A 15,227-nucleotide genomic window follows, 5' to 3' on the forward strand; every position below is an offset into this window, starting at 1 on the left:
TGTCATATGAACAGTAGATAGGGGTCTAGGAGAAGGTGTCATGTTTACCATAAGATGTAGTAATAATGAATTAATGTTTTTTTGCAGAATCTTACAGTGGATAAAAAGGCAGAAGATGTTCAGAATTTATATAAACAGATTGGGGCCCACATCCCTGGTGAGTAATTTCCCTGACAACATATGCTCATATTATTTATCTATATTATATTTTTTTTCTCATATTTATATATTTTATATTAATTTGTTTTGTACTTCCTGTTGTAACTTTGTCATGAACATGGTAGCTTACCTTGAACATCAGGCAGGTTATTGCTCCTCACATTTGAGAAATCTACAGATTCTTTAGGGTTCTGACCGATATTGGGAGGGAGCCTTAACATCTATGAAATGACCTCTGCCGCAGTTAAGAAATGCTGGTACTCTTGTCCCCCCTTTTACCTTGGATATCGTATGTAATGTGATTGTCTTAATGTATGCTTACTGTATTGTATGTGTGTTTTTTGTTATATTTTGAAAATCTTTAATAAACATTTAATATGAAAAAAAAAAAATCTATGAAATGACAAAAAAGGAGAGCGCCCACTTCATGTCAAGGATCGTTTAATCATTTGCTTTAAAAAGGTAGTAATGCACTCACTAGCGTGTTCAATGGTTCCCCTCACAGGAGGCTTATCGCCCATCAGAAGCCACAGCGCAGCCATGTCAACTCGCAACCGAAGTCGTCTCCCAGCAGTGAGTGGCAGCGTTTAATGTGTTTCTGGGGCACGCCCCCTTCCTCAGAACCCTCTGAGGGTGTGTCCCAGGGGAACGATTGAATACGCTTGTGTCGCATTTCTCTTGTGAGTACATTGCTACTTTTTTAAAGCAAATTATTAAACGATCCTTCACATGGAGTGGGCGCTCTCCTTTTTTGTCACTGCATCAAACACCCCTGGCCATTTATGGAAGCAGGGTGGGTGTAGGCTCTAGCAATCAGGCTGAATTTTTCAGGCTGTTCTCCTTTTGTTTCTCTAAGGTAACACTGGCACTAGAAACAAATGTATAGTTTTATCATAAAGACTTATTTAACAGAACTCTATTGGCCAATAAGGTCACACATCAAATGGAAGAACCAATATTGAGTTGGTATGCAGAAGGGGGTGGGCCAGAACTCTGTCTTTGGAGCTAATGTTAATTTTGGCAAATCTAAGCACCCCAGGTCTGGAAGATACCTGAAAGTACATGCATACACCTCTAGGGGGCCTGCCTTTCATCCCTACCAGCAGTTCGAATTTAAACTTACACTGTCCTGAATTAAAAAATTGTTGTTGCTGTTTAGGTTCTACATATGATTTTTACAAAATGTGGGCCTTCTCACACCTTATGTAAACGCGGTAACGTGTACATTTGCATATATGTTATTCAAAGCAAGAAAAATCAAACTAAAGAAATTCCATGATGCAAATGTACTTTTACCTATTTGTTTTAAAGCTCACTGAATTGCATTGCGTAGATTTGAACTATCCTCATAGGAATTAATGCTATTTCTGCTCATGAGTAGCTAAAGTAAGGAAAAGGTGGGTGGTGGGAGAAGAACCAAACCCAAAGATAATCAAAACTTATGTGAGATTTTTTTTTTTTTTAATTCTTTATTTTTCAGTTTCAGCCAACATTTTACAGAATACACATAACACATATACATTCGAGTAATGTCGTATATTTACAAACGTAGGAACATGAGATTTTTAGTGCCTGAGTTTATATACACTTTATCAATGATTTTTCATGTAGTAAAACAGACCTGCTGTAATCAAGTCTTTCTTCCAGATACGTCAGAGGAAAAAGACCAGTTACTGGATAATATTGAGAAACTGGTCATGACTCGCCTCTACAAGTCTGTTTTCTCTATGGATGGTCCACATGAAGAGCAAAAAGATCTTTCACTTCAGAATCACATTAGGTAAGCCGGCCATCACTCTGTATTAAAGGCCTTTGGTATTTTATTCTGAGAGAATGACTGTTGATCCTAATAGGCATTGATTTTATTTTGTTTTTGCTGGAGGCAATGGAAAGCAAACCAGATGGTGAAATGGGTGATCTGTAAGTAGATAGCTTTGTGATAAATGGGAGTAAGCTGCAGTAACTTGAATCTTGCTGATTTACTGCGAGCATCCAGGGACCCTTAGTAAGTGCATATAATTTCATTTTGGAAGTCAACAAAACAGTCAGTTACAGCATGTTCTCTATGTGTCTGCTTTGTTGATGTGAGTAATTCATATAGAGGTTTTTTTTTGTTTAGGTCGCTGAGTTGGGTTACCCCTAAGATTCTTCAGTTTTCTTTGTGTGAACATGATGATGAAGTCAATGATCACATTGTCAGTGCTGTTACAGGTCTGTAGAAAGTATTGTTACAAAGGAAAGGCCTTCCTTATTTTTCAAAAATACAGTTTTAAATCTCTTTTTTTCATTTTTCCCTTTTCTTATAAAAACTCTTGTACATTGCCTTCCAGACTTAAACCTACACTTGAGGCCCCGTTCACATTGAGCGATTTGCATATCGCGTGTTTGTCGCGCGATTTGCATTTTGCGCAATATCGCACAAATGCTTGCATCAAAAAACATTGAATCGCGGCAAAATCCGCTCCAAAAAGGGTCCTGCTGTAGCGACACACGACCCGCGACAGCAGGACCCTTTGCCCCATTGCAAAGCATTGAAGAGCGATATCGCGCGGTAAATAGCTGCGATATCGCGGGAATTACCGCGCGATAAATCGCTCAATGTGAACGGGGCCTGAAGGATACATCTGTTCTAATCAGTTAGGCAGGCATTAGGGAAAGTAGGGGTATGAACATGTCTGTATATTTACCTGTTGGTTGTACTGAACAGATCCTGCCATGCCAGCTTCGGATTATGTGAGCTACATTTATGTTGGGGCACATTAACTACTGTAGTTTTGCATTACAGATGCCAACGTCAGCAGTCATCATCTACATTGACTCAAAATTTACTTCAGCATCCTAGTGCACTGCCATCTTGGCTCTAGGTTATTTTGCCCAAAATCTGAGTACTGTAATTTTATACCCCTGCCCTTCCATCCAAATGCCTGCTTAATCCATTTAAAGTGGATCTAGCTGTAAGGCCCCATTCACACTGAGCGACATGAAAATCGTGCGATTTTTTTTTTTTTTTTTTTTTTTTTTCCCCACGCAATTTTATATGAGCGATATTGAGCGACTTGTCGCTATTGGACTGTATGCAATCAGGAGCAAAGTCGCTCGAAAAAAGGGTCGTGTAGGAGCGACGAGCTACAAGCGATATTGAGCGATACATAGAAGCTACATAGAGCGATATCGTGTGGAAATATGAGCGATATCGCTGCAAAAATCGTGCGGTAAATCGCTCAGTGGGAATGGGGCCTAAGAGTGCTGAAACAGTGCTACATGTGGGCAAACTGTGCTGGTCACATGTAACTTAGAAACAGCAGTCAAGGAGAGCAGGCTTCTCTTTATAAAATCAGAAAGCATAACCAATAGGAAACACATGGGATACTACAAAATTCTTCTGTAATTGGTCAAAGATGCGGAAATTCCAGTGCTGTGGGTATCATGGCTCTTTTCACTGTGTCATTATATAAAGGCCATAGAGTTATGGTTACGTTTAAATCATGCACTCTATTGTATTATAACATGGCAGTAGTTATTTACTACTGGGTGTATGTAAATAGAACACTGGTTTTAGAGCTGGTTTTAGAGCTGGTTTTTGCAGAGAACGTAACATAACATGGGGTCAAGGGTACACTGTTCTAGAAGGCTTTCTGAGCAATTCTATACATTTTACATCTGTACACCAGTGATTTTTAGTGTTCTTGGTCACATGGACATTTTAGCAGAGAATTTTATTTAAAATGATATTGTATATTTTTCCTCCTCCTTGACTTCCATAATATCCCTGGCAAGTGACTGACTTGTATTTACTCAGCCAGTGATCATATGCTGAGTGGGTGATATGAAGATCCTGTTAACCTACTTGTCTACATGTCATTGTTTTATATTGGTCTGTTGGTGAAAATTGATCACTGTCCAGTCAGCTCTAAATGATGGACAAAGTAGATATAAATTTGCTCATATTTACATTTACCGTTATTTTATGCAACTTTTGTGTTTTTGTTTTGTTTTTTCCACCCTAGTGCCTGTAAAGTACGTTTTTAAGAGTAACATATTTCTCCTTTACTTGTAGCTCTATTAGAGATGGATTCCAAGAGAGCCCCACAGGACAAGCTGGCCTGTGTGACAAAGTCTTGTGACCACCTTTTCAAAGCCATAGATGTTTCTACAAAGGAGCCAGCCACCACTGATGACCTAATTTCTGGCCTTATCTACATTACAATTAAGGCAAATCCACCTCACCTTTTAACTAATTTGAAGTATATCACAAGATTCTGCAATCCCAGGAGACTAATGACAGGGAAGTGTGCCTACTGGTTTACAACCTTTGTGAGTATCTAACAAGCTGGGTCAGGACCAGTGTTCATAGGCTTTGGGTTGCAAATGCAGTGCATTTTTTAAAATGTGAGATTCAGAATTCTTTGACAGGTGCAGTTGACCTATTTCTGATCTGCTTTTGCAATCCTACTTTTATGGGGTCGAGAAGCATTTTAGAAGGTCAGCAATTGCAGCGTCTGTATTTCTCCATGTTAAATTTTGATTTGAAATTATCGTGGTTTTGGGTCAAATCATTAGTTAACCTTTTTTTTTTTTAATCTTTTTTTTTTCTCCTTTTTTTAAATGCTGTGTGTGTGTGTGTGTGTACATAATATACATACATCTCCCTGCTGCTGCTCCGGCTACAAGACACTTTGTAGCCTCTGGCCACATGGCCCTCTAGTCTTGAATTCCCTACCAGCTGTCCAGGTTCTGTGAGTACTCAAGGTTTAGTCTTCTACCTTGAATGAAGCCCGTAGGTTGCTTACTGAACTTGCGGCTGCAATATGTCTGATTCTAGATTGGGGGGTGTGTGCTCCACATTGCCTTTGAGAGATAATGTCTCCAAGTCCACTCTGGATGCTATCATCGAGCTTGCTACTGGGAGTACCCACCTTCCTCAGCGAAAGAAGCCTAAGAAACAGACACTGTTTCTCAGTAACGTCCCCATTTCTTCTGTATGCTCTTGACTTTCACTTCGGGACCCCCAAGCTTGCCTCTCCTTCCACCCATGAAACATGGGTAAGGCAAGTCTGCCAAGTGACCAATGCTTGAGTGCAAAAGGTGGTGTCCCAGGGTGATATGCTCAAGTTTAGTTCCCAACATTCTTCTTTCTTTCTTTCTTCCTCACCTTCAAACTTTGTCTCCTCAGTGCCTGGTCATTCTCCATTGTGCACTCTCTAGTCTCTTGGATTAAGGAGTCATTGCCCCAGTCCACGCTATGGATGGCTCTCAGTGGTTTTACTCCAACCTGTTCACTGTTCCCAAGCCCAATGGGGACATTTGTTCCATTCTGGACCTCAAGCCTTAAAAGCTTGCGTTCATGTCCAAAAATTCTAGATGGTATCAATGACATCTGCATTAAGGGGACTTTCTGGCCTTGGTGGACATAAAGGATGCTAACTTGCGTGTTCCCATCGAATCGGTCCTTCCAATAGTTTGTGGTGGGCCCCCTGCACTGCTAGTTTATGGGCCCCCTGCACTGCTAGTTTATGGGCCCCCTGCACTGCTAGTTTATGGGCCCCCTGCACTGCTAGTTTATGGGCCCTTCCATTCAGCCTGTTCTCTGCACCTCAGGTGTTCACCAAAATGCTGGGTTTGATGTTGGCCCTCCTAACTTGGCCGTCCTGATTGTGGGCTATCTGGATGACCTTCTCTTAAGGAAACATTTGGTGAAAGGCTCTGGTTGACGCTGTGTCTCTGACTGCTCAGATGTTGCAAAGGTTAAAATCCTGAACCTTCGAAAATTGCTGTGGACTCCAACCCATCTCTTGGAATATGTGTGCCTGGTCCTGGACACTTTGTACACAAGGCTACTTCTTGTCCTGGAGAAACTTCAAACTCTCCAGTCTTTGGTCGGGAAGCTTTAGACCAGGAGCTGTCTGACTCTCCACCTCTGCATGAGAGTCTTGGGGTCTGATGATGGCCTCCTTTTTTGAGGTAGTTTTGTGTGCCCAGCTCCACAGAATCTGCAACATGACATTGTCAACCTAGCACAAGTCTGTCCTGTCTCTGGAGAGACCAATTTATTCAACACAAAGAACCAGGCTTTTTATTGTGGCTCTAAAGTGTGGGCATTTATTCCTCACCATGTTGTTTTTTAAGCTCCTGATCATGGCTGTTGGGCTACTCTGTCTGTGCAATAAACTTCATCATTGATTAAATGACATCTTGCAATAAACATCCTGGAGCTTTGAGCAATTTAGCGGTCTTTCCTGCATTGGACCAACCTAGTCTCAGGCCATTTTCTCCACATTCAGATACAGTGCCATGTAGATGGTGTACATAAACCTTCAGGAAGGAACAAGAAGTCTCACTGTGGCAGGAGGTAAAGCAAATCTTGTCCTGGGCAGAACAGCATGTTCCAGCTTTGACAGCCGATCAATGCCAGGGATGTACACCATAGGCATAGGATGAATTTACAATATTACTTCTCGGTTGCTGGATTTTACGTCTATATAATGGGCGTTGAAGCCCAAGTTCCAAGAGGCACCTCTGAAATCCCTGATATGCGGAAGGCTAGAAGTGTACTTACCCCAAGGTGTCATCAGAAGTGAAAGGTGTACCTAGCTTTGTGTGAGCTGAGAGGCTTTCACTCCAGTAGTTTTCCATGGAATAGATCAGTGATGGCGAACCTTGGCACTCCAGCTTTTTTGGAACTACTACAAGTCCCATGAGGCATTGCAAGGCTCTGACAGCCACAGACATAACTCCTAGAGGCAGATGCATGTTGGGATATGTAGTTTTGGCACAGCTGGAGTGCCAAGGTTCGCCACCACTGGAATAGATCCTTTCTTTCATGCAGTTGGGTCTGGATTACTGTTTGGTCCTTGGTACCATCAAGGACCAGGTCTCTGCTTTTGCTATTTGTTTTTTTTTTTTTGAAACAACTGGCTTTGAACTCTATGATCAAGACCTCCCTTTATGTTCTCTCATGTGGTTCCCTGGTCAAATGCCCTGTAACTCGGTGGGTATTGAATTTTTGGTCCTTTTTTTGGTGCTGCAGGTGCCCCCTTTAAAACATTTTTAGAGACATTCCTCTCTGTGCTCTGACTTTCAAGGTAGTTTTCCTTCTTACTATCACCTTGGATAGATGAGTGTCTGACCTGGCAGCTTTATTCTGCAAGGAATCCTTTTATGTCCTGCATAGTGTCCTGACGGAAATACCAGACCTCATGATTACCAGGAACAGAGATTCGTGTGCTTGTCATAAGTAAAGTTTATTCAATACATATTGAACAAGCATTCTGCTACGTCACAATAGGTTGCACAAGTTTTTAAGTGAAGCCACATTAGCATAATTGATGAGATGCGCCCCAGTGACCTGGGTAGGCACAGAAAATGCCAATCGTCCAATAATTGATTATTTATCACAGCAATGTGATAACTGTCTAAAGTCACTCCCCAAATTGCCTTCTTTTAATACCAATTTCCAAAGAAACCTGGCCAAATCAAAAGTTTTCCTTTTTAGAGATTGATTTGGTGGCAGAACGCACTGGATCTCATCCCGGCCAGCTCCCTTCGGGAGGGGGCATTGAAGTCAATGGCACCGCAGACATGCGCCCCGCCCCAGTGCGATCGACTGTACCCGAACGCATGGCACATCAATGCCTGCGTTCCAGTGCGGTAAAAAAAAAAATTGGCAGGCATTGATGTGCCACACGTTCGGGTGATTGCACAGCAGCTGGGGGGGCGTGGCTGCGGTGCCATTGACTTTAATGCACTTCCACGCCCCTGAACGCAGGGGCCAGGCGGAATGTGATCCAGTGTGTTCTGGCATCCAAATAGGGCCAGAATGCCCTGTTTGTGGTGTGAGGGGGCGGGTACAGCTGTCAGTCACGCAGCTGGGCGGATCCCGGCACAATTGCGGCTTCTCAGTATACCGCGAGCTACAGCTCGCGGTATACTGAGCCTAGGGTGACGGGAGGACGCTAGTTTGTGTCCTCCCGTTACCCTGAGGAGAACTATGGGGAAAAGACTTAACCCCATACTTCTCCTTTTTTAAGAAGAATTTAAACAACTAAAGGACTTTGAGGGGAATTTATCAAAATCGAAGCAGACAGAATTTGGAGCACCTGGTCATGGCAACCAATCAGCATCCACCTTTTTATTTTCAAACATTAACTGAACAAACAGAAGCGAGAAGCTGATTGGTTGCCATAGGCAACTGCTCCAGATTGTTCTGTCCCACTTTTGATAAATTCCCCTCAGTGTGTTTGATACTGTTCTCTCCCCCCCGTTATTTAGGACTGAAAGGCATGAGCTTCAGTGTTTGACAGGGCAGCATTGTTCAGACCTCAGCAGGCCTTTCACCTGACCCTCAGCTCCTAGATGTCAGAAGCATCTGAGTGTTCTGTGCCACATGATACCTTCTTAACGGATTTTTTTTTTATAAATCTGGTTTCCTGCGTAACAGATGGAACCTCCTTTCTTTGTTCTCGAGGGATAATCTTGTATCATTTGCAGACACTACGGAGAATAACCTAATTGCTCTAAATGACATAGTAATATGCCTTTTCTGTTGTGATTTCTCCTTAGTTTACCGTATATGGTTTGTGACATTACTAAATGGAAGTCATTCTTTCTAATAAGGACCACTATTGTGTAAATCAGCATAATCTGATAACTCTATCTGTAATGATGGTATTCAGTATGAGTTACTTTTATTTCATATGGCTTTTTTTATATTTCTTTCCACATTTACATGCAGACCAAGCTGTCCAGTAAAATTGACAGTGGTTGGAACAAATTAGAACATTGCCAGGAGGGCTTAACTCTTTCATGACAAGAAATCATTAAGGCCTGGTTCACACCTGAGTGTTTTACAGCGCGTTCCTACGCGCTGTAAAACGCTCAACATGTGAAAACCAATGATTGCCTATGGGCATGGTTCCCACCTGGGCGTTTTACAGCGCGTAGGAACGTGCTGAAAAACGCCCTACGCCCAAAGAAGTACAGGAGCTTCTTTGTGGCGTAATTTGCCGCGCGTATCCATAAGGATACAGCCTGTTTGTCGCGCGTTTCTTTTACCGCAAATCTCAGTAAAAACGTGCGGCAGACGCGCGTATTCCATACACCCAGGTGTGAACCCAGCCTTAATGAACGCTGACTAATTTGTTTACCTAAATAACTGCTACAAATTTTTGTCTGCTCTAGTGTTTTCTTTTAATGTGATTTTGGTACTTTTACTGTCTGATTTTTCAGAGTCTCTTTTATGGAATGTTTATATCCATCAAGTGATAAATGTGGAGATATACACAAGTTGTATACAGTATTCGCCACTACCCTATGGATAATAATCATGTTCTTTTCTATTTAGTGTTCCGCATCCTCTTACATTGAGACTATGAATTTTAAATCTCTTGGGCTCACAGAGGCGGAGATCATTCATATAATACAGCAGACGTCAAAAGCATGCGACTCCTCTGGAAGTATTATACAGGGCACGGTGCAGAAGATGGAAGAAAACAAGCAGCGTTTGGCCGACCTGCAGCACCGCCAGGAGATTCTGATCCAAAAGGCAGAGTGCCTACGAAGAGAAATAAAAGCTTGGCCTGTGGCCTTACAAGGTGAAGTCCAAGAAATCCTGCACAAGTTCCCTCTGGTTACTAAGCATCAGACAAACTAAAAGCAGTGGTTGGCACTTGAAGAAATGTGAACAATGTTCTACTACCCTATGCTGCTATTGATTGGGAGCTACCTAATGAAGGATATGTCTATGAAACTGTATTTCCTCTGAACTGATATTAAACCAAATCTCTAACTTAAAATAAACACTAATAACTTTTTTTTTTTTAAATAATTACCCTGTTCTAAAATCACAGCTAAAATGTTAATTGTGAGTCGTATGTATATAATAAAAATATGTATGTATATAATACAAATATGTTATCTAATTCAGTGCAACTTGGTTAGTTTTCATTAATCTTGTTCTTTTAGAATAACCCATTCTTTCAAGTGCTGTTGCGCATCTGCATGACAAATGTCGGTGCTTGCACCAAGTTCATGTAGCAGTTGCAAACTGGTACATGAATTTGGCACAAGCACTGCCATTTGCTGTTGTTCACTGAGGTCGGAGTGTCCAAACTGCACAATCCCTCAGTGCAGCTCCGTAATGAGCCTGATAAAATCAGCTAGGAGTTCTCTGCCCAGCCACTGCACTTGTCACACAGGTAGGTGCAGCTGGCAAGGACTTGTGGGTTGCTGGGCGGAGCCGGGCGGGGAACTCTGAGACACATGTGCTCATGTCCCTGGTGTAGTGTCTCATGTGGTCAGTATTTCCTTGTTTGGTAGGTTATTCCACTTGTTTAGCATGTGCTTGGCAGTGTTCTATGTGCTCATTATATCCCTTGCAGTGTCCAATAAGCTGAACATAGCCCTGACTAAAAATCTGGTATAGTCGACATGTCCCTGGCCGAGTGCCTAGTATGCTCCTACATTTTTCAGGAAGAGAACATCATTGAGTCAGCATGTCCCTGGCATAGGGCTCAATGTGTTCAGTATGTCCTCCACAAAGTATCACATGCTCTTACATCAGTAGCAGAGCATGCAATGTGCAAAGTATACCAGTACTCAGCATGGAACTGGCAGTGTGCTCTTATTTGTTTACCTCAGGGTGTCCCAGGAACTTATTTCCCTGGTGTTGCTCAACAAGTCCCTGGCATAGTGCTTAGTATGTTTCACCTTTATCTGTGTACACTACGGGGGGAATTTATCAAAACTGAAGCAAACAAATCTGGAGCAGCTGTGCATGGCTACCAAAGCAGCTGTGCATGGCTACCATCATCATCTTCTCTTTTCAGTTTTTGCTCAGTTAAGATTTGAAAATGAAAAGAAGCCGATTGGTTGCCATGCACAGCTGCTCAAGTTTTTGTCTGCTCCAGTTTTTTTATAAATTCCCCTCCTACATGTTTTGCCATGTGCAACCCTGGCAGCATGTCCCACTTGCTCAATAGATCTCTGGCAGTATGTGCGATGTGGCCATCATCGCTGTCAGTGTGCCTCATTTGCCTTCCCAATGTGCATAGCAGTGATCACAAGTGCTCATTAATTATCTGGCACAATGATCAATGTGCTCAACGTGTTCCTGGCAGAGTGCTTATTATGCTCCATATATTCCTGGCACATTAGTGTGTCCTTTTACATAATTTCTCATATGTAGTGATATCAGTAAGTTCCGGGGTGTCTCTCATGGGGTGCAGGTTTCTATTAAATTGTCCCTTGTGCTATGCATTTCCCTGGCAGCATGAATACACACAGTATCCATTTTGGCTCTAGCAGAGGGCCATATGTGCTCTATATATCATTTGCAGGGTGCATGGTATTAGCGTTAGGGATACACCAATACCATTTTGAGTAGGTCGTTCTTTTGCTGACAAAACAGCCCTGACCTGACTGGGCATGGACTCCACAAGTGATGCTGTGGTATCTCAGCAAAAAGTTTCCCAGCACACTCACCAGCCAGCATGCAAAAAAAAACTTGTCTCACCACTAAGGTTAAAAACAGAGTTTTAGATACACATCTTCTGCAGAAAATGTGACAGCCGCGCCAGGGCACATCTATATAGTGCGGTCCTAACTCTAAACTATGAGAGTCTCCATCTTGGGGCACATGTGGCAATGCTTTTTGGTGCCAGATACCACAGCATAACAATGTTAGCAGATGATCCTTTGTTTGTGTGTTGAGAGGTGGGGCCTCCATGGCGCAGACGTGGCTTTTCCAGCACATCCCAAAGATGCTCCATTGAAATGAGATCTGGAGAATTTGGAGGCCAAGGCAACACCTTGAACTTGTTTTTGTTCTTCAAACTATTATTGCAGTGTGGCAGAAGACATTACCCTGCTGTACTACCATCAGGGATTACCATTTCCATCAAGGGGTGTACCTGATCAATGTTTAGGTAAGTGGCATGTGTCAAAGTACATGAATGGCAAGACTCAAGGTTTCCCAGCAGACCTTTGCCCAAAGCATCACACTGCCTCCGCTGGCTTGCTTTCTTCCCATAGTGCATCCTCGTGCCATCTTTCCCCACGAAAGCGACACACACACACGAGGCAAAAAAAGAAATGTGATTCATCAGATCAGGCCATGTTCTTCCATTGCTCCATGGTCCAGTTCTGATGCTCACATGCCCATTGTAGGCGCTTTTGGCAGTAGACATGGATCAGCATGGGCACCCTGACTGATCTGTGGCCATGCAGCTCCATATGCAACAAACTGCGATGCACTGTGTGTTCAGACACCTTTCTATCGGAACCAGTATGAACTTTTTCAGCAATTTGAGCTACAGTAGCTTTATGGGATCAGACTACACAGGCCAGCCTTCACTCCCCACATGCATCAGTGAGCCTTGGCTGTCCATGACCTGGGTCACCGGTTTTCCTTCCTTGGACCACTTTTAGTAGGTCCTGACCACTATAGACTGGAGACATCCCATACCAGCTGCAGTTGCTCTGGCCCAGTCGTCTAGCCATCACAATTTGTCCCTTGTAAAAGTCGCTCAGATCGTTACACTTAGCCATTTTTTTTTCCTGCTTCAAACACATCAACTTCACAGACAAAATGTTCATTTGCTGGCTAACATATCCCACCCACTCCTAGGTGCCATTGTAACAAGAAATTAAGTTATTCATTTCACCTCTCAGTGGTCATAATGTTATGGCCTATCTATCAAGAAATACATCTCCTTAACACAGCACATAGCCTGCTAGCTACTCTTGTGCCCTATTCAGCTAGCTGCACCCAATACGGCGGATAACTGCCCATGGACATTGAAAGCTGCAAATTCCTCCTTGCTGAGAGCAGTGAGCCTAGCAGAGGGCTATCAGACAGACCATCATGTACAAAGCCCCCAGGGAATTATCAGAAAATACCTCTTGCCCTTTACCAGCTGTGGAGATAGCTACCCCTGTACTCCCCCCATCTGCCATAATGGTGTTAGTACCCATGTGGGGCCCCTCAAGGGTTAAATAAGGGTCCCCTTTGTGGTTGCAGTGGTCTTTGCACCAAGAAAAGGCACTCTGCTCATGGATGGAACTGTATTCCAAAAGTGCACAGGTCTCTGCACATGTGCCCCAGGCCAAAGTGGCCACTGGCTGCACCATTGTTTGTCCTGGGCATGCCCAGGATTTGCAGAGCCTGCAAGGTGTATCGGGATTGCTGCCTCTGCCTGTATTGTGCAGGCACATACAGTAGAGTTGTAGTAAGTTGCCCACCACCAACCACACTGGGAAGGTGTAAAAGGACCCCTACAGAGTCTTAGGCATACACTGCAAATTCCTGCACTGTTGCAGGTGTAAAACAAGGCCACACAGTGCCACAAATTGGGGGGATGGGAGCACATGGACTTGCCCACCAGCTGTATGGCAACCATCCATGAGGATGAGGATAGGGGAACCCCACTCGCACCTCAGTTTGCTTACTTCGGATAAGCACACTCCCTCCTCCAGGGAGGTGGATTTCAGGATACACCACTGTCCTGAACCTGTATAGCACCCTGTGGCTCACTTAACGTGCTGCACCACCACATGCCAACGTAACGGCTTGATGCAGGATCCAGTGCCCAAAGCGACAGGCCGACCCCACAGCTTCAGGTCAGCTGGGTCTGGGTACAGACCCCAAAGCTACTGCTGAGGGGTCCAGATCCAGAAGCTGCAAGGTAATTATTGTGGCTGTATGCGTCCAGAAGATCTTGAGTGAAGGAAAATGCAGAAGCGCAGGAATAATGGTAACTAAACTACGACATGCATCCCTCAGTATAAAGGAGACATGGATCACCTAAGAACACTTTAAAAAAACAGAATTTCCTGGAGAGGGAGGGATTATATGGAGGGCCCTCACAACACTGGCTAGTGTGCAATCACTAGATGAAAACAGGCAGATTTAAAGACAACTGGGTAATGCACTGTACAGTCAAAAAATACAGTTAAAAGAACTGTGGCCTAACCTTTTTTGGCAATAGTTCTCTTGAGGGTCACAGGAGGACATATACTGATGCCCCCCGGTGACTCAAAACTCAGTATATAGCAGGCTATTGCCCTCTATATGCTGAGAGCGCAGAGTCACGCTGCATTCCGACAATACTGTCGAGATCCACCCTGGCCGATTGACAGCTGGCTCTGCCCGCCTCTCACCCGCACTTGGATGCAGACAGTGTGCGTCCAATTGCGGGCACCCAGACCTGCACATATTTGGGTTAATGCGTATCTGTGTCCTCCCATAAGAAGGTACAGGCAGCTGCACGCAATTACACACAGCACCTGTCCCACCCAGGAGTAGGTCTCTGCATTGCTGTGTACTCCATATGGCTGTGCACAACCACGTTAATGAGCCCTTAGATGTCGCTATTTAGCAGGCCTTTGCAAGATTCTCTCAATTTCAGGAACAGGAAATTCTGTCTTTCCTAATAGAAAGACTCAGGACAAGCTGAGTGCCCCCTCATGAACATACAATGTCCTCAGAACTTTACCCCTTTGTTAGGACAGACTAGTAGCTCATCTAGTTTTATAAGTGATAATGAAATAGGCAAGCACAGTACAGACAGGGTTAATTATTTGAAACAAATACCCCCCACTGATTTTAGCTCACTATCACTCTCTGTACAGTAGCAGTGCACCGGACATGCATGGGTCACTTTGCACCTTATACACACATTTGTGTGTATAAGGGCCAGCATATGCGTCTGGGACTAGGGATACCAGCCCAGAAGGTGCAGTCAAGTCAATTCTGGTTCCTGTACAGTAACCTTTATGTCACTGGCTTTATTTATACAGGTTCTCAAATAGGGTAGCCCCTTTGCTGCTCCCTCACTCTGTGACCAGACAGAATAAAAATCATGCACAGTTCCGTGGTTCTCTTACCTCATGACCTACCAGTGTAAAAACATTCAGTCTCAAACAGATCCTCTCCCTCTCATATCCTCTGATTTTCCAGAACATTAATTACTTGGGGAAAGGACTAGTGGGGAAATTCTTCCTAGTACCTGCAGTAGATTCAGATACCAGGAATGCTTCTCTTGGTAAGATATTGAGAGACCTTACCTAGGCAA

General features: G+C 43.5%; 2 protein-coding genes across 2 annotated transcripts in view; one reads left to right on the top strand and one right to left on the bottom strand.

The window, feature by feature from the left end:
• LOC108786268 (rab5 GDP/GTP exchange factor-like) overlaps positions 1 to 9,826 on the top strand; it is a 22,230-nt gene extending 12,404 nt beyond the window's left edge. Inside the window, exons 5-9 of the mRNA XM_018555521.1 lie at positions 88 to 157; positions 1,807 to 1,939; positions 2,279 to 2,370; positions 4,217 to 4,473; positions 9,500 to 9,826. Of these exons, the coding sequence (XP_018411023.1) occupies positions 88 to 157; positions 1,807 to 1,939; positions 2,279 to 2,370; positions 4,217 to 4,473; positions 9,500 to 9,808 (861 nt within the window). The 3' untranslated portion in view covers positions 9,809 to 9,826. The remainder of the gene's footprint in view (positions 1 to 87; positions 158 to 1,806; positions 1,940 to 2,278; positions 2,371 to 4,216; positions 4,474 to 9,499) is intronic.
• A 959-nt stretch (positions 9,827 to 10,785) lies between these two features.
• Positions 10,786 to 15,227, bottom strand: part of MORC2 (MORC family CW-type zinc finger 2) — a 78,067-nt gene continuing 73,625 nt past the window's right edge. The window contains exon 26 of the mRNA XM_018555490.1: positions 10,786 to 10,878. Coding sequence (XP_018410992.1) covers positions 10,786 to 10,878 — 93 coding nt within the window. The remainder of the gene's footprint in view (positions 10,879 to 15,227) is intronic.

This window comes from Nanorana parkeri, unplaced genomic scaffold (assembly GCF_000935625.1).
Source record: "Nanorana parkeri isolate BGI_ZX_2015 unplaced genomic scaffold, ASM93562v1 scaffold199, whole genome shotgun sequence".
In the NCBI taxonomy this organism is placed as follows: domain Eukaryota; kingdom Metazoa; phylum Chordata; class Amphibia; order Anura; family Dicroglossidae; genus Nanorana; species Nanorana parkeri.